At 38.6% G+C, this 18,856-nt stretch overlaps 1 protein-coding gene across 2 annotated transcripts in view; it reads left to right on the forward strand.

Annotated features, from left to right (window-relative positions):
* Positions 1 to 18,856, forward strand: part of Glut4EF (Glucose transporter 4 enhancer factor) — an 88,457-nt gene that overhangs the window by 26,652 nt on the left and 42,949 nt on the right. The window contains exons 2-3 of one of the 2 annotated variants that reach the window (XM_029312429.2): positions 9,202 to 9,294; positions 14,959 to 15,122. In XM_029312429.2, the coding sequence (XP_029168262.1) occupies positions 9,202 to 9,294; positions 14,959 to 15,122 (257 nt within the window). The remainder of the gene's footprint in view (positions 1 to 9,201; positions 9,295 to 14,958; positions 15,123 to 18,856) is intronic. The other variant, XM_029312430.2, reaches the window with a different exon arrangement.

Below are 18,856 nucleotides of genomic sequence, written 5' to 3' on the forward strand. Positions count from 1 at the left end.
ATCGACTTGAGTATTATTCAAACGCGTTTAATTAATAGAATGCATTAATTATTAATATATTTCTTAATATTTATTTCTTTAAATACTTAGTAAATATATACTATCATACATTCAATACTTATACATTGATGATCTGTTTAGATGAATATTTGATACGATTTTTGCGATCGAAATTAATTCACGCAGAATCGGTACAGCATAATGATATGTATTCTCAGATATCGCATTCTGCGAATATTTATTATTTTGAAAAATTTCAACTTTCAAGTATATATCTTTCCGCTCTTGCATCATAATATAGGAAGTAGAAGCAAAATTGCCACAAAGATAATACGTGCATATTGTTAACAACGAAGATAGAGACATTGTGCGAATTTGCGCGACTTTCCAATGCTGGAGCAGATCATGCTAGGCTTCGTGTGACCGTGAGATTTTCGCATTCTCCCGTCGCGATGTAGAATAAAGTGCGTGTCGAGAGTGCTATGTAAATTGCGGGGCGTTCGTCGTATTCTAGTGATTAGTGCGTGCGTGGTCGTAATTAACAGTGTTTTCGCGAGCGAGTGTCGTGTGAGTGCCATGAAGGAGCAATAAAGGACAAACAAGAAAGGAAGAGGCCCCGATCGAGCAACAGCTGAGAAACCATCAGGTAAGCATTTCATAATTTCATTGTTTGTACATTTATAAAATTAACGAATGCTCATTTATTTTTGTTATAAATCATATCATTGACTCTGGTCACTATATAAATGTTAAATTAAGGTTTTGATTCAATTTATTTCGCGAGTAATAAATTTACAGAGTATCATCGAACAATTAATTCTGATAAATTCTACCTCGTTTACTAATTTGCTATAAGTATCTTTCGGAATTAAAGGTGCACTAACGTAATGTTAAGTCGGTATTCTCATATCTTTAACATCAATTTCCTGTTAATTGATAAAAGCACTCGATTCGTGATTAAACATACTAGCACTAATTAGCAATTAATTATGCTATGCATCGGAATTTGATTTGTTGTGGTAGGAAAGTTTCATATAATTAACCAAAATTAATGTATATTGCATTCTCGTTTAAAGAACTGCTAAATCTTCAAAATTCGAAATTTAATGAAGGATCTGCGATATTGAAATAATTTTCATCGAAATTAATATGCAGAATCGAAAGTTCTCTTTCCTCTTACGATCGATGTTATCGTATCGCGTCGCATAATACCGTAAAAGAATGAGCGCCGGTAAAATCTGGGCCATATCTCGAGAGAGGAATCCTTGATGCAACCTCGCGTAAACAAAGGTCCGCGGCTCGCCGCGGCTTTGTCCTTTCTCGCGATTGGCGGAATCGCCGTCGAGAGCGGCCGTTTTCTCGATTTTCTCTCGCTCGCGTGGTCGCTTTCCTAACAGAGGCTCGTTACTCACGTTCAGGTGCAGCCTGCACGTGGAAACCCGATTACGCAGTTACGTTACGAGCGGGAATAAGTCGGCGCGGCGCGGTGATGAGGATCGGAGTCGATCCAACGGAACAAAGAAATCCTTGAGACTCTCGGGCGCGATGGAGATAGCAGGCAGACACAATTCGCGTTGTTAGTGCCCCCCTTAGATAAGCCGTCGTCGAGTCTATCGCAATCCGCGCGTCAATTAGACGCAATTTAGACGCTTTCTCGCTCGATCGCGCTTCAATTCGATTTCATTTTTTTTTTTTTTTCTTGAGGGAGGGTGGAAGGGGGGAGAGCTTGTCGCGTGCACGGTACAACGTAACAACGTGTAATTTCGAGTATAGCTTACAACTCGTTACAGAGAACGATTATCGCAACAATTTCGATTCCGTTTTTGCCGGACGTTAGCGATAAATGACCGCTGTATTACGGATATAAGTCGACGCGCGAGCGTGATGGTTATGGCTCTCGGTAATCTTGGAAATCTACGGGGAGAAATGTCTCCCGCACACGTAATAGTGACACGAAATTCGACGGAACCTAAACCCGACGACAACGAACGACGGCGCGAGAGAGCGACGCTTTAACCCCGCAGCTGTAATCCGCGAGTTATGACGTAAAGTACGCTTTTACGACGCTTTATCCTGGAACGTCGTCGGGGATTCTCGAAAGTCACTTGGGTGCGTTAGCTGCAATTAGCGGTTTTCGTATCCATCTCGCCGCGGAATCGCTCCCAGTGTGGAAAATCTCGGGAAATTTATCTGCCATCTAGTCGACACAAAGGCGTTTGCATCCGAGACTCGAGATATCTCACTCTAGATTATTCTCTCGTTTTCCAGCTAATGCGTCACTCTCTTGACCATGTTATGATTGTGGTGAAGAAAAAATACTTATCTTGTTATCTTTTTTACTCTAACACATTTTTTTGACCAACAAACAACAAATGAAATCTGTGTAACATAATAATTTGTTTAGTATATTTTCGTCGAATATTAAAATCAGTCTCAGAGTTGTAAACTACAATAATCTCGAAACTGTCACAACTTTCTTTTCAGTTAGTCTATCTTCCTGCCGGATCGACATGAAGTCGACGCCATGAAAGCCAAAAAAAGAACCGTTATCTCCCGGATAAGTTTATCCGGCGATTAAACAACCAGTAGAAATATTCTTTATAGCTGTGACATTTATATAGATTTACGATTTAATTTAGAAACTGAAGACGGTGCGCGTTATACTAGTAATATAATAACAAGTCGAGTATCGGGCAGTCACACTTTCGGATAACGTGTTATCGCGACTTATCCATTTGTCCACCGAAATAATTTAGACAGGCAGAGAGATAAGGGAGAATTCCGGTCAATCTCTAAAGCATCGTCGAGAAACAAAGGAAAGCGTGACTTATCTGTAGCGAGAAGATACGCTGATGACAAGGTACACGCGCGCTGAAAGAGCAACTGATTCATCGGCACGCAATGCCTCGTCGCGGCAATGACAAAGGTCATCCTTGAATCCCTATTTGGCCGGCAAATAATGTGAACTGGTCCCTTATGGACGACATATCCGCGGCGTCATCGCGAGAATAAAGGAAGCTATGGCTTAACGTCGAGAGAGCGACAACAACGTCCGCCGACAATCCCTATTTTTACTTTCGGTATATGGAACATGATTAGTAGAAGCTGACAAACATTGATATTATACCGCGATATAACGATATAAAGCGGCACTGGATACGCGACCACACCGGCATAACCGGCTTCTCTGTCGGTGACGTAACGCCTGTTTTGCTTATAACTACTTATTAACGAGATGAACACACTTATTGTCGGATTTAACAATGAAGATAACTAATAACTGAAATTTCGACTGATAAAGGCATAATTTACGCGGAGATATATACTTACGTTGTGTACGTGAATTTAATATAATTCTTATTAATTGCGAATCAGCGCAGATATGTCGCGAAATAAATTTAAAAAAGATTGATTAAAAGCAACACACATAAAGACCTTTGTACAATGCTAGGGAATAGACTCAGAATTGTCAACGTGATGGTTTTTGGAACATTTAAATTTCTTGCTCCTGTTCCCCGTGTTTATTTTCCGTTTCTATTTACGGTTGTCTGACATTACACAAGAACCTTAACGCAAAGTTACATCGTAGACAGTTAGGAAAAATTTGAAAAGTGAGACGAACATCTGTTCCGTGATAAAGCAATCTTATATAGACTCGGATTAGAAATGGAGAGGCAGTATATATATATATAATTACATAATATGCAATTCATGTGAGAATTGTGCGAGTTCTTATGGTAAAGGTATTTCGAAAAAAGATTTTAAATCGACCATTATTATTAGCTTTCTTAATATAACGACAATAGACAGGAGTTCAAGGTGGGACGAAAATAAAATACAGAACAAGAAGTGCAACCTTGGAGATATTATGCAAGAAATTGAAGCATAGAGGCAGTATGAATGACGCCGTTGCGAGAGCTTCAGTTAATACAGAAGAAAAGTTTTCATTGTTCGTGAGATCTGCAGCTCGTGGGCGATCGAAGTCGTGACGTCAGAGACGCTGTAATCCTCTCTTAACGTCGTCACGATTTTCTCGAGGCGACCTCTAAGGCTCTCTCTCTTTCTCTCTCTTTTTTTCCTGCTCTACGTTTTTTGACGTCATTGCTACGTCCGCCAACACGGGAAGAAGTAAGTTTATAATAGAAGCAAAAACCCGTTAAAAAAAAAGAAAAGAGAGGAGTCCGTAACTATCGTGTCGAGAATAAAGCACGTTTTTATGTTGTAATACGTAGGGACAAAATCGCAGAAAAATAATTCGCGCAGATTTAACTTAAAAAGCTCCTTCTTAAGAAAGCAGCTTTTCGTGATAGACAAGGGTCTGTAGTATTTGTTAAGATCATCCTTCACAAGTCGACAAATATGCGTGACGTCATGTGTAATCAGCTCGTTCCGACGCACCGTCATAATTTTATCACGATGTTTTTGCATGTCTATCCGGTGCGTGCGCGTGACGTCAATAAAGTGATACCTTTGACGTTTTGTAAAAATCGTATTCACAAACGATTCAATATCGAAGAAGAAATAATTATGTAATATTTCAAAAAAATTCTTAGTTATTTTTCTTATCGATGTAAAAAAGTAATGTGCCAATAATGTACCAACAAGGTCTACTTTTGTTTCAAAGTGAATGCAACATCCTGTCGAAATTATTTATCTGTGTTATCGAACTCGAATGCCATAAATATTTTGTCATAATTTTTTTCTATAAATACTTTTTACAATACGTGCTAATTTAACATAGTCTCATAGACCGGCAAAAAGCATGATGCATTTTTTTTTGTTCATAGACATCTCGTCTGAACAACCGTGACACCAAACGAATACATCTTTGCAAGTGAAACAAAAATTTGAATACGGTAGTAATTTAAATAAAATATAATCCGACTTGTATAAAGTGTTATACATTTTCAAAATGCATCACGTACTCGCTCAATTATACAGATTGAATAATAATATTTATCAACTCGTAATAAATTTTTTTTATTTACTCCCGCAAGAGAGAGCACTAAGCTAAGATACATTAAGCTGAATCACGAATTGCTAGAGAATTGCATACTAAATTTATGGACCGTATCTGAAATATGAGAATAGAAATACCCGTTATGTCTGTTCTTCGTATGCAATCAAAGGTTACGACGTTGAATGCCGTGAGGCATTCCCAACGTTTCAGCATAAAATTTCTTACGTTACGCTTGAATATATTATATTATACAAGATACAGCTTAAAAGCATGGGATATAAATCATTTATTCAAACGATGAATCATAATTCAGAAATATAAAATTCGCCCGACGAGGAAAAAAATTCGCCATCCGATAAATATCGAATAAATAATAAAAAAATTTTTTTCAAAGCTTTTCCGAAAGTTTGACGACGAAGCGCTGTTTTATTTAGATAAAACGTCAACCGTCAGTTTTCTCGCCAATCAGAACAACGACGCAGAAATATGAGAGGATTCCGATTTAGTGGAGCGAGCATCTGTTTATGCGCGAGCAAACTAGTTTCGCAAAGATGATGTAACATATTGCATTCGCATGATTCGATCGTTCCCTCGTAAACCGCGTCGCGATCGCGATTGCTTTTCAGAACAAAGCCGCGTGACGTCAGACAAGGGGGAGGACATTACATAGAGACGCGCGCGCAAAAAAAAAGAAAGAAAACCTGTATCACAAAAGAAACGTCACAGCGCTCTCTTTATATTCGCCGTAGCTCACGTTCGCCGCTCAAGTTAACAGCTGACTGGTCCCACAATCGGACTCTCTCGAGTCGCGAAGAGCGAATTTTACCTTGTCCCGTTAACGCGTCGACCGAATCTCTTCGGTGCATTCCTCGATTCGGGTCACGGCTTCGTGTATACGCGGCGAATTTCTTGCTGACATTCTTAGATCACACGTCGTTATTACGGAACGCCCAAATTCCTTACGAGGCTTTGAATATGCACGACGAGACGAACTTTCACGCAAAATCGGATTACAGGTGTTACTTTGTGAAGAAACATCCGGTTTTTATACCGACATCCGGAGTATTTTCGGGTTACCTGACCTATCTACGTTTTCAAAAGTATTATAATTATCTGGCGGTCTTCTTTTGTCATCATCTGTGCGTCACTAATCGCAATTCTCTGTGCGGTGCGAACGAACGTTAAAGCATGCAGGAATTTAACGGTCGTCTTTGTATTTACTCATAAATAAAGACATTCGCGACATGCCAAAAGCTAATAGTATTTTCGCAAGCGAATATTAATTAATGGCCCGTGAAAGTGATGTCATATTGAAATGGACGGTGACAAACTGAATAATCGAGTGTTCGCTTTCTATTATATACTCGCGATAAAGCATTAATAAAAAAAAGTTCTCAATCTTCTCTCATAGAAATATGCTTTATTGCGGCACGGAAGTTCGCGAGAGAGTTCTTTTCCACGGTCCGCTACGAGTATATAGTTTTATACGTCGAGCTCGAGTTTACAGTTATCATTGTTTGAATGGAATGCGGCATTCTCTCTCCTCTTTCCTGTTTCGCGACACAGCTGTCGTAGGACCGCAGTATCGAGGGTCCACGAATCCGGAAAGTGTCCTCGACTGATACTCGACGTGTACAATTGATTCGATGTTAATTACGCGCACACATTCCTTCGTCGCATTAATCTAGCGCGGATTATGACCATAAGAGGTGGGAAGGCATACCCAGCCACTCGTGCGTTGTCTAGTTTCGCAGGTGTTCCAATAAGATTCCTGTTAGGTAAACACAATCAACCGTCCTTTTGAAATTTCTAAAGAGGAGAAAAATGCGGAATATGTTTTTGAAGAATAAACAGTTAGTGTGTGTACACGTGTCGTAATTTGAAGGACAATTTAATTGTGTCACTTAATCGGAAAGTGGAGCAAAATACATCAGTATTATATGTTTATTTAAGAGATAAGAAAATTATCTCTTATAAATTACTCTAATATTAGTATTTAAAAATTATTTTACAGGAAGGAAACCTTGTGTGGTATTATATTCAAAACTTTAAATATAACATATATACACAGCTTGATATAAATACTCTAGCACTAGATACTGAATCATTTGAACTGAATTTGCAATTATTATTGCAAAATTTACAAAGGCTATATCGAGTCTATTTGTAAAATGTGGATCAGACGAAACGGTAATAAAGTATAATTAGTAATTATGTGGATGGGACAAAAAGATGATAAAGTATAATTATTCGTAACCGAGGTATGACGATAACGGGAATATTAGGTTGATAATGGCGAAAGGTAATAATGCCAAATATCCGGTCAAACAAGTTATATAGACTAACTCTCTCAATCATGCGCCGTTTACTTGCGATCATCGTAAACTCTATGACTCTTCGTCGTTAAATTCAGTAATTTAATCACATGGCGTGTGTGTGTATCTACCGAAGCTTTCATTAATGTAGAAAAAAGTCAGAAAGTAGTTAAGAAATTAAATTAACCATCTCGATTATCTATTTGATATGTTTCTTATATAGCTGTTGTTCGACTTTATTGTACGTAAAAGTTAACAGTTAACGTTAAATGCCATCTTCTACCGGTATTAAATGTCATTCTCATATTGTAAATAAAATTAAGGCGACAACGCGTAGAATTAAATGCGCAATATTGTAAATATATAGGTCCATTTCAAGTCTTCTATTTAATTTAATATCTCCGTTGAAAACTAATTACTTTCACTATACTCTCGCTTAATAAAAAGTACTTAAGTTTAAGTTTAAGTAACAAATTGTTTTCTTCGAAGAAGATTTGTTAAAATTTTGTTTCCAAAATGTTCCAATAACGCGACTAACTTCTAATTCGACAACCGGATACGAGACATTTTTAGTCGCCGACGTTCGAAATGCGGACTCGATGCAACAGAATGATTTGCGGTAGATATCTAGGCTTCACTACGGTAGCTCCGAATTTAATTTCGAGCGTATTTTATATTATTGCCCAAGTAAATCCCAAGCTTGCCCAAGCGAGGCGATTTTGTCGTTGCGACACGCTCGGTATAGCGAAACACTTCACCGTCTTCGAGTAATCCGTCGTGCCGCGCTTTAGGGGGAGTACAGCTCACTTGTGAAATGAAGCAAAATGCACTTTCACCCGGCATTGCGTTTCGCAACCTCCTCCCGTCGGCATCTCGGACCGTCTCTGTTCGTCGTCGAACGAAAGCAGATTCCGTCGCACCTCCGTTGTCGGCTTCCTAATTATTGCGCGACAATCGCGAATTGAGTTTCGCCGGCTCGTTAGGCCTCTATCCGTCCGCTTGCGCGAAGCTCGACACTTTCGACTTCACCATTACGCTATGTATGTACGGATCGAGCCGCGTTTTATGCATCCCATACTCTTTGTACGCAAGACGCGCACTCTCGCTATACGCATATGTTTGTTACATCTTATATATTGCTGCGGAGAGAAACCATTAAAATCCTTTTACACGGGAATGAACGGGTATATAAGTATTAACTCTTTGCGCTCCGGTTGGGTTAGCTCTCTTTAAAAGTTTTCAGGATTTTAGTAATTTAATTTCTACTCGTTACGATGAAGAGAAAAAATTAATTAATGAAGCTATAATGAAAGTATATCAAAGTAAATATTTTTCAAAAATATAAATATAAATATATATGTATTTTTTAATACATTTAATATATATTATAAACACTTGCACAACACACATGCATGCATACATACATGCATGTATATTTCTTCTTGTTTCTCTCTTTCTCTCTCTTTTTTTTTATATGAACGAATTTAATATATTATAATTATTTGCACGACACATATACACATATAATATATACACACATACATAGATACATACATGTATATGTATATATATTTTTTTCTTTCCCTCTTTCTTTCTTTCTTTTCTTTTTTTATAAATAATTTATGACATCACGAACACACACAAACCAACGGTAAAACCAATATGATTTCGATGAGTTCGGGGATTTCATGCTGATAAAAATGATCCTTAAATCTATTCATGATAACGAAAACGTGTCAATTAACACACCTAAGATACATTTTACCCATGACTCATGGAAATCTACGTCAGTTTCGATCTCTGATTCTAAACGTTGACGCAGCGCCGTCGAGGTTTGTGGTTTTTCGCTGTCCGAATTCTCCGTGGTCGAACGGATGACGTTACCAGATTTTCATATCGTTAACACTTTATACACATATTTTTCAGAAACTTAATCGCAAGAAATTCATACAACGCTACACGGATATGAGTTATGTGAAGTGGCCGAGAAAGAGACAGAAGTTTAAACAAAGAGTGAAGGTAAGGTCGTCGACTCGCGCGACGACGATTTATTTATTTATTTTTTTTTCTTTTTTTCTTCTTCTCGAGAGAAGATATAGACATCATTGTCGCGCGCGCACGCGATATCGCGGGAAATGAGCGGGCGGACGGAGGAGAGAAAGAAATTGGAAAGTGGCCGGTGAAAGTGTTCAGACAAGGCACGTGGCTTGCAGCATCAGCGAGCATGGCGGCTCACACGAGCCGGACTTCCTTCACCTACTACACCTCCTCGTGTCGTTCTACCTTCACCTGTCACCGTGTTTCCTATACTCGCGCCGGGACATCAATCCACGCCGGGAGACGACCTTTGTACTTTTTCTCTGTCCCCTGACCTTTGAGTCCGGCCGTGCAGGTGAGAGGGTTCAACTGGAAAAACGGCTCGGAAGCTCTCAATGGCGAGCTGCTCCCTTTCCCTCCTTCTGTCTCTCGGTATGGGGAAAGGTTTTTATTTCATTCTGGTTTCCTATTTCCCTTTTCTGCTGAATATTTCGCGCACGGAGGCATCAACTCGATTGTGCGATTTTATAGAGATATAGTACGCAGTGGGAAAATAATGCGCTGTCATTAATATTGTAACAACGATATGAGAGGAGATAAGAGGGAAAGAGTAAAGATCGTAGTTGCGATACGCGCGCTTTACAGATACAAGCGTAAACATTGGCGAGAACGTTAAATGAATATCCCCGCAAGAGCGGAATATGATTACAAAAGAAATTTTTTTTTTTTTTTTTACTTTATTTGTTTCAATACGCTCCGGATCTTGTGCCATCAAACGGTATGAAACTCAGCATTCGTGAGATTCGAAACGCGAAGGTCGCCGGGCAAAGGACCGTCATCGCCTCCTACGATTTCACGTAACGCGAACATCGCGAAAGCCAGATAAGCCGAATATCGAATAACGCTTGACAGCTGCATATATTTTAACAGCTGATGACTGTTGAAAACGCATCAGCGTCGAGAACACGAGTTCTCCGAAACGGACAAGCGTGACTCTCGTCATCGGGCCAGCAGCGTCTATAATTCACTCGCTTTTGTTTTTATTAAATTATGATTAAAGCTCTCTCGCGGATGGACCGCGTGAATGAATATGCGTGACGCGTGTTTCATTACTACCGTATTTACATGGGCGAATTCATTCGCGCGTGATTCCTAGCTCGTTCCGCCGGAGGTTCACGCTATAATGACGTCTCTCTCTCTCTCTCTCTCTCTCTCTCTTCCCTCATCTCATATCACACCGAGATTAATTAAATTTTCGCCCTTGTTCCTAGCCGCGATACACTCAATGTATATTTTGGACGCACATTTACGCGGGAGAACGCATTACGCTCATTTCGTGCTACCAAACGGAATTTTCTCGCTATCGGGATATTCGCGATCTCATTTATCGGCAAGTACCGTTAATTAATTTATTCGATAATCCACTTGTGCGTGCAACCGCATTCGCGTTAAGCTACTTGAATTTGTATACGAACGCGCGCCGGCTCTATCGTCGCGAAAGTGAACGGCGAAGTGAAGCGCGAGACTAATGGCGATTAATTAATCGCGAGGCAAAATTTGATCGCGCAAAATTAGTATGTGTCACATACGGCGTGATGGATATTTCGACGCAGGAATTAAAGCCGTCGGGGAATCCCCGCGTGTACTCGGTTCGAAGAAGCAATTAAGTAATGGAGTTATACGGCGGGGATATATGTGGTAGCGAACATATTATTACATTTGCCGCATAAATCATCTGTCATAAATACGCACGTATATTATGTATTTCATAGATGCAAATTGGGTAAGGATCTATTAAAATTGACATTTTCACTCTCCATCGACAAAGAAGCGATCACTTTCATTATAAAATGTTACATCACGAATAAAGAATAAAAATAAGTTACTAGTAACAGTGCACCCTCGTAAATAGCCACGTGTGCACACGTGAAAACAAGATTAATAAAGTATATAGGAAAAAGACGATATAATATATATATATATATAGATATATATATTATGTATATACGTGAAAAAGTTTGCAAGTATATAAGCACCTATATAATTTTCCATGACACAAGTATTACGAATATAAAACTTATCGTTCAGGTGTATGCGGACAATTTTTCCGAACAAGTTTATGCGACATAAATTATGCAGAATTAAGCGGATTAAAAAAAAAACACGGTATAGATATAGATAATTCCCTTTTCGGATATTTATTCGAGAGATGTTTTAAATAGAAAAAAATTTCTCGCAAAAAAATAATAAATTAAAAAATAAAATATACCTAATATTTTTTTCCGGTGCACTATATTGTTTATCGTGTTTTTCACAAATTCGTGTTAAAGTAGCGTAACTTTTTTATATTTTTCCTCGCGTTCGGAGATGAACTCTGTCACGCATGTCATCCCGCGTTGATGTCAACGAAATCGATGGAATTTGCAAAAACGTCATTGGGTCAATTAGCGTATATCGTGCATCAAACAATATTTCGCGGCTTTCCACTCTTACAGCAATCGGAGCTGCGAAGCTGGGTGCGAGATTCTTGCCCGAAGCTATCGAGAGGGGCCGTCCGTTTCCATTGGAATCCCGACACGGGATTCTCCGAGGAAACGCCATTACTATCGACAACCAACGATGGCATAGATATCCTCGCACAAGTTATCGAACACGTCAATCCTCTCTTTCTCTTATTCATATACAACCGCTTTGTACTAAATATCAATACTTGGAATAATGATCATTATAATAATACTAACAATACTTAATTAGTATTATTATTCTAATTATCATTATTGTTAGCATGAGTCTTGAAGAAAAATATAAAAAAGAAACAGAATATTATAATGTATTTTTTCAGATTTATAATAATTAATAACAAGCAATAGTTATATCTATGTATAATCTTCTCATCCATACCGATTTGAATAGTATATGTTAGTTTGACAGTCATTAAATATATATATATCAGCGAGATACGCGGTGCATTACAATCCCAAAGTAGTCACCGATATCTTTTGAGCAAACACTCCGCTCGAAAAATCCTGAAGTATATCGATTTGGAGGAGCGTCAGGCTAACATACGGCGGTCCGCGAGATAATCGTGATAAAATCGCGCGTGTATCATCGTCGTCTATGTACGCGGGCGGGGACACGATAATGCGAATATAATGATGACGTTGCCGCGGGTTAACAGCCTGTGTCTCGTCGCGCCGGTTTCGTTTCGTGATCGTTTGTATATATACGTATATCGCACGCATATACGCACGCGGTAATGTCGAAATATAACAACACGACACGGAACTGTCCCGTGCGTTCTTTCGAAGGTGGGTACTAAAACGTGACTTGTACGTGACGGATCCAGCTTTTATAGCGACATTCTTTAATGTTTTCGCGAGGCTTTAATTGTCGCGAGATTATTTGCGGATGATCGTAACTGATACGAAAAAAGTTTGAAGAAAATGAAATAAATTCATAATCTCTCTACGTATGATTTAAACATATGGCTTTGTATTTGACTCATTTATGCATTTGTCGATTTTAAACAAATTACTTCCCGTGTTTTAAATTCCCTTTAAATATGTTTTTTTTTTTTTAAATAATGTAAAACATGATGTGACATTTTATCTGCTGATTTATAAACACACAAATCTAATTTTCTTACTTAATAAAATATATTTCAACAAATATTCTATTGTGTATATATGTATGTGTATAGGAAGAGCAGATTGATATCGATATGAAATCCTGTACCTCTTCGATATTGGAAATACGTTTTATTGCTCGAGAGAGAATGTGTACCACCATACATATAATATAATATTAATTGAATGTTATTTAATTCAATGATATAAATTGACATTGTTCGCGTAATAATCGTCAATATGTCTCTTTGCAACCATTCTTCGTATAAGAAAGTTTTCGTTAAACATATGTCGTTATATAAAGCAATTGCAAAATCAAACATAAACTGTTAGCTGCAGTACATAATTACAAGATAATTAATTAATTAAAAACGAAGTTAATTAATTTATATAAACAGAAGTATCGAGTCATAAATAGACTTCAATGTACTTATTGAAAGAACAAATTATTAATCGAGAATGAAATCGACATGAAAATGTTTACCGTTCAACATCGATAATTATATAAAAATAGATTTAAGTGAATTACTATTTATTACGTTTTGTATAAATGTTATTTTTAGCAAAGTCTAACTTTACAGTGCAAATTTTCGTCGTTGAATAATGAGTCCAATATGCGAAAGTCCTGTTAAGCGTTTCATTTGACACCTCGCTCCAGTTTGCGAACATTCTATATATTATACACACGCGTAAGATCCGCGAAGAAAGGCGCGGCAACGAGCAACGGTTCTGCTTCCTCATAAACACCCGAAACCGGAACTCGCAATAACCACCATACCGTGCATACCAGGCGCATCGTGTTCAGCAAAATTACCAAAAGCTGTCACGCTGCATTTCTTCTGTCTCTTTCTTTTTTTTTATTTTATTTTTTTCGGGAGAGAGGCGGTTCTTTCACGAACGCGTATGTGTATACGATTTATATATATAGACATAACGTTCTCATACGTGACTTTACGACATTATTACGTACTCGTCGTATCCGTTCTACAGTTATCATATGATGATTTACATCGCGTAACCGATAATTCGAAGAAAAAAAATATATATTTCGCAACACACGAATGTTACACAAAATGTCGAGACGTGATGAAAGAGGATAATCGCGAAAACGGGATATAGTTGGACTCTGCAGTTCCGATAATATGTCCATAGGAATCGTGTCCGGAGGTAATTGTAAGGGGAAGTGTATAATTGTTCGCAATTAAGTCTCTCTCTCTCTCTCTCTCGCCGGTCGCCGAGGGAAAGTCGCCGGCTCGCGTCAGGATAGGTTCAAAATTTTGCACTTTCTCCGATGTTGCGCGAATACTTGAGCGTGATTACGCGAGTACGTACGGAATGCCTTTGGAAATTCAATTTCGAACTTTCAACGTGCGCGGTCGAAACGTTTCATAGGCGGATGAACAGCTTTTGGCTCGAACATTCCAAGCGAAGTTGAAAGGATGTTATATGCGCGTTCATTAGCGTTTGATATAGATAGAACATAAGCTCTACGTAGCCGGTATAAAAGCTATACGTGCGTCGACGATTTCTCACGTTGCACGAGAATCGCTTAGAGAAGTCTTACGGTTTTTTATCGCGATCTTTTATTTGTACAGCGAACTCTTTGTTCCATTGAAGGCTGTGCGAAAACTTTATCAAAAGTGATTTGCTAATTAGGCTGTGAAATTTCATTTAGCGAATAAGTATGCATAGATATGAGAAAGAGAGAGAAAGTCTATATACATGTGTGTATGTAATATATTATATATTATATTAAATGTAAGATGTAATATCTTTTTAATAAGTACAAAAATGTACGGTAAGATTTTAGTATTAGATATTAGATGTATAAGATTTTCTTATTATATTACTTTCACGTATATTAATTTCTGCAAAGTTTCAAGCAACACGCAAGTTAGAAATCCATTACTCGGACCCCGGAATGTTATACGCGTCAGAGAATGCATGAGAATTTCTACAAAACATTGAAAACAAGAACAATCGTATCTGATTTGTAAATTGGTATCTCTTTTTGTTACAGGGTACTATGAGCCTAACCAAACGCATAGACGAGATCAGGTTGCTCGAATCACGTAAGAGTGCCCGACTCGCTGATCAAGACACGGATTTTGCCAGACTCGCCGATATGGCTGGTGATCGTAAGCGGGCGTCCTCCCACTCCATCGACGTGCCACACGTGATGGCGTAAGTTTCCTCTTTTCCCTATTACTCTTATCTGAGATACTTTTATGCCGGACCGGTAGATAAAATCTCGTACGTAATAACAGCCACCGATTGATAATAAACTCGCAAGCCGAATCATCTTTTTGAATGTCATTTAGAAGCAAAATACGTTTTAAGGAATTGATGCGGTTTCACTCTACGACGATTATGCAAATTTCTGCACACCTCTTCGGTGAATTCGAAAATTATTCAACCGTTTCGTGTTACATTTCGAATTTTGTCTCGTGTGGATCTCTTTGCCTCTTCTCGTTTGCATCGTATAATATGTGATATAATATTATAATATCGCATATAACTTGAAACGTTTTTTGCTTCAAAATAATAAATATGTTCGGAAAAAATACTGAAAAATTAAGAAATTATTTTCTCGTCGAATTGATAAAAAAAAACTCTGGTACGTCTATTTTTTTTATGTAGTTCAATAATAATTAATTATTATCGAATATAAATTTCTTAGATGAAAATGCTGCTCTTATCTCAGTCCTTTCCAAATCCTACGCACATATGGCCCTGAATTCACAATCTACATGGAAATATATTCCCGATATCGCATTATATAACATGCATTCTTTAAAACTATCCTTGCTTATAGTAAAAATTCGAAACGACGTAAGTACTACGATTATTCTGTATATGTATCTAGTTTCGCGCGTTAATTAATTTTGATTCGATTCGATGAATCATTGATAATATAAAGTAATACAAAAAATAATTGATAGTAATATATAAATTATAATAAAAAAATTAATGAAATTCCTGCTTAATGAAAGTCAAAATATTTGAGACAATGGAAAATGTATAATTAAAAGCGGAATTATTATTCATAGACGATTTTTTTCCGTGCAATAAAATTGAAAGCGAATTCTTTGCCAGGCGGCTCTTGTCGCCAGATGCCTATATACAGGTATATCCTGGCAACCCCACGTAGGTCATTACCAGATGTGACACGCCAACAAGACCTACGCTATGTGAGATTATTAGAGCACCATTTTTTCCCGTCATGCTTGTTTTTTCTTTGTATATATAATTCTAACAGATTGACACAAGTACAACTTTTTCCTTTTACGCATATATTCAATACAAGTACAGCCGTTTGTATAAAAAAATCGACCTTATTCGAGGCTAAAAAGAAAAAGCTATGAGTATCCGCATATTGTGTATATAAAGCAAGAACGAAGGGAGAGAGCCCATTCGCGGATCGTTAGACCGTGAATGCACCCTCGCTAGGCACCTGTCTCTCACCTTTATCTCGCACGCAATTCCCTAGAATGCCTTGCCTCTGTTGAATGTCAGTGAATATTCGCTATATCGGAATATCGCGGCAAGGAAATAGTCAATCGTTCGGCGGATGTCTTGAAGAAAATTTCGAGATGCAACAGCGCAGTCTGTTCGTGATTGCAATTTCCTTTTCGTATTTCAATCATACATATATGATTGTCTAGGTTATTATCAATACCGTGGATTTAAATCAACAACATATAGGTAGTAACACTGTAATTTGATGACACATCTCTCTCGTACTTTTATATTCATCAATGAGTGATTCAATGAATGAATAGCAGTTTTACGTTACAATAATACACACCTATATATATATATATATATATATTTATAACATTTTATTGTCGGGTTAATTGTTTTATTTAAATAGTATTTAAACGTCGCAACCGACACTGCAGGCTTTATAAAATGATTTCGATTCGAAAACAATAAAAATGTATTCAGCTTGTTTCTATGCGGCGAAAGCTTTATAGTCTGCGAGCTGTCTGGAGCCTACGACCTGCGAGCCCCGTCATTCCAGGAGAGACGAAATTCTGTCTCTTTATCTCGCTTCCTCTTTAGCGTCGTTTCGTCTCAAAAAGGATAGAGCGGTCGTAGCCCGGCCAGACGAATCGGAGGTTAATGACCGCTCGTCGACTTTTCGTTTAGTATAAGTGAGGTCGGTTCTCGACCTCCTCGAGGATCCTCTTTCACAAAGGATACTGGAGAATAGATACAAAATCCCGGCGGGGAATGTCGCGACGATATTTATAAACAGGTAGAAAAATAATAGTGCTTTTGGTCGAACGTGCGCGCACCTGGCCCTAACACGACCTGCCCCACGTGAAAGGAAAGGTCACCAAAGAGAAATCGAATGCCTTTCGAAGCCCGATGATATCGGCGACGAGAGCGTGCGTACATACACCCGGGCTACCGTTTAGCAAGACCTTGTATCGTGTCCAAGGTTTTAAAGCTGTTGGAATTAATCGGCCGATTGTTTAACAGATCGAAACGCGATTGAAAAAAATCTATCTTACGACCCGATGACACGGAAATTGTTTAAATATTCAGGAATGTGCAGAAAGAAAGTATATATGCACATTATGTTTTTATTCCATTCGTTAGAATTCTTATATCTAGAAGCTGCTCGATTTTACACCTATATTAAATAAATCGAAACGGTTGAAATAATCTTTCTACCGATCCGTAATGATATGTAAATTACATTTGAATATCTTGTGAAAATGTGTACAAGTACAGTATTTCAAGCTCTAACTTATTCATGTATACGCAAAGTAAATAATGCAAGAAACTAAAATTTTAAAATTGAGCAGCTTCTATGTATGAAAGAAATATCATAGACCTATAATATCATGTGTATATATTCTTAAATCATGTTGAATATCGCATCGCTTTATCGGAAGAAATAACAAACTAGAATTCTTTTATATAAAAGAAGCTCGATTTTAAATAACAATTCTGAATAACGGTAGGAAAATTCTGTTCGCGTAAAGTAACTCGCACGAAGGTATTTCCCTGTTATGTCGTATATACGAGGCACCGTTTATTCTTTCTGCCTTTCGCACGCAACCGTGCACGCCAGATGGTGCAACGTGAATACGTGCGCGTGCGGGTTTGCGATAATTGATGCTGGCAAATTGAGCAACCTAGCACTCCTCCCCCTCCCTCTTTCGTGACGTAATTCCGTGCACTTTCCGCGCAATTTTTTGCAATTTTTTTATTTTTCATCCTCCTTCCATCGCGATTATATTTGTCTCTAAACTATTAACGAGAACAATCAGCTTCGAAACACGAACGGAGGAAAATAGCCGACCTATAATACAGCACAAACTCGGTTTCTATGTGCGCGATTTTACCGGTATACATTTTCATCATCCAATGCGCTGCTTTGTGCGTGCATGCACATTTTATTCGCTCGACGAAAAAATAAAATGCCGAGTACGGAGACCGCGAGATTGGCAGAGAGAGAGAGAGAGAGAAGAGCCGCGGGCGCGAAAGACGCGAATAGATACGAAAAGGGAGGGTCGGATAGGGAAGAGAAAGAGGAGTGGGAACGTGGATAATCCAAAATATAACTCCGAATCTTCCCCATCGCGCGCGCCACGTCAACGGGCGCAGTGAGTCAGTAGGTTAGCTTACATAATTTCGAACCGGCGGTCTCCGCGCGCGCCGGCGAGGAGGCGGCCGACTTGCTTTAAGAGAATTAGGTCGATCAATACCACGGCCGCGCTATATAGGTCAGGTGCACTACCACGCTCTGCGTATGCGAGAGAGTCCCCCTTCTTCCCGACACCTAGCAACCCTCCAGCGCGTGCCACCCATCCCAACCCGGTCACGAGCCACCCACCGGCACCGGGACAAAACCCACCACTCCCGCTTTCAACTCAAAACTCGGCCATTCCCTACTTTCGTTC

Source organism: Nylanderia fulva, unplaced genomic scaffold (genome assembly GCF_048542155.1).
Source record: "Nylanderia fulva isolate GAGA-0341 unplaced genomic scaffold, ASM4854215v1 Scaffold18, whole genome shotgun sequence".
Lineage (NCBI taxonomy): Eukaryota > Metazoa > Arthropoda > Insecta > Hymenoptera > Formicidae > Nylanderia > Nylanderia fulva.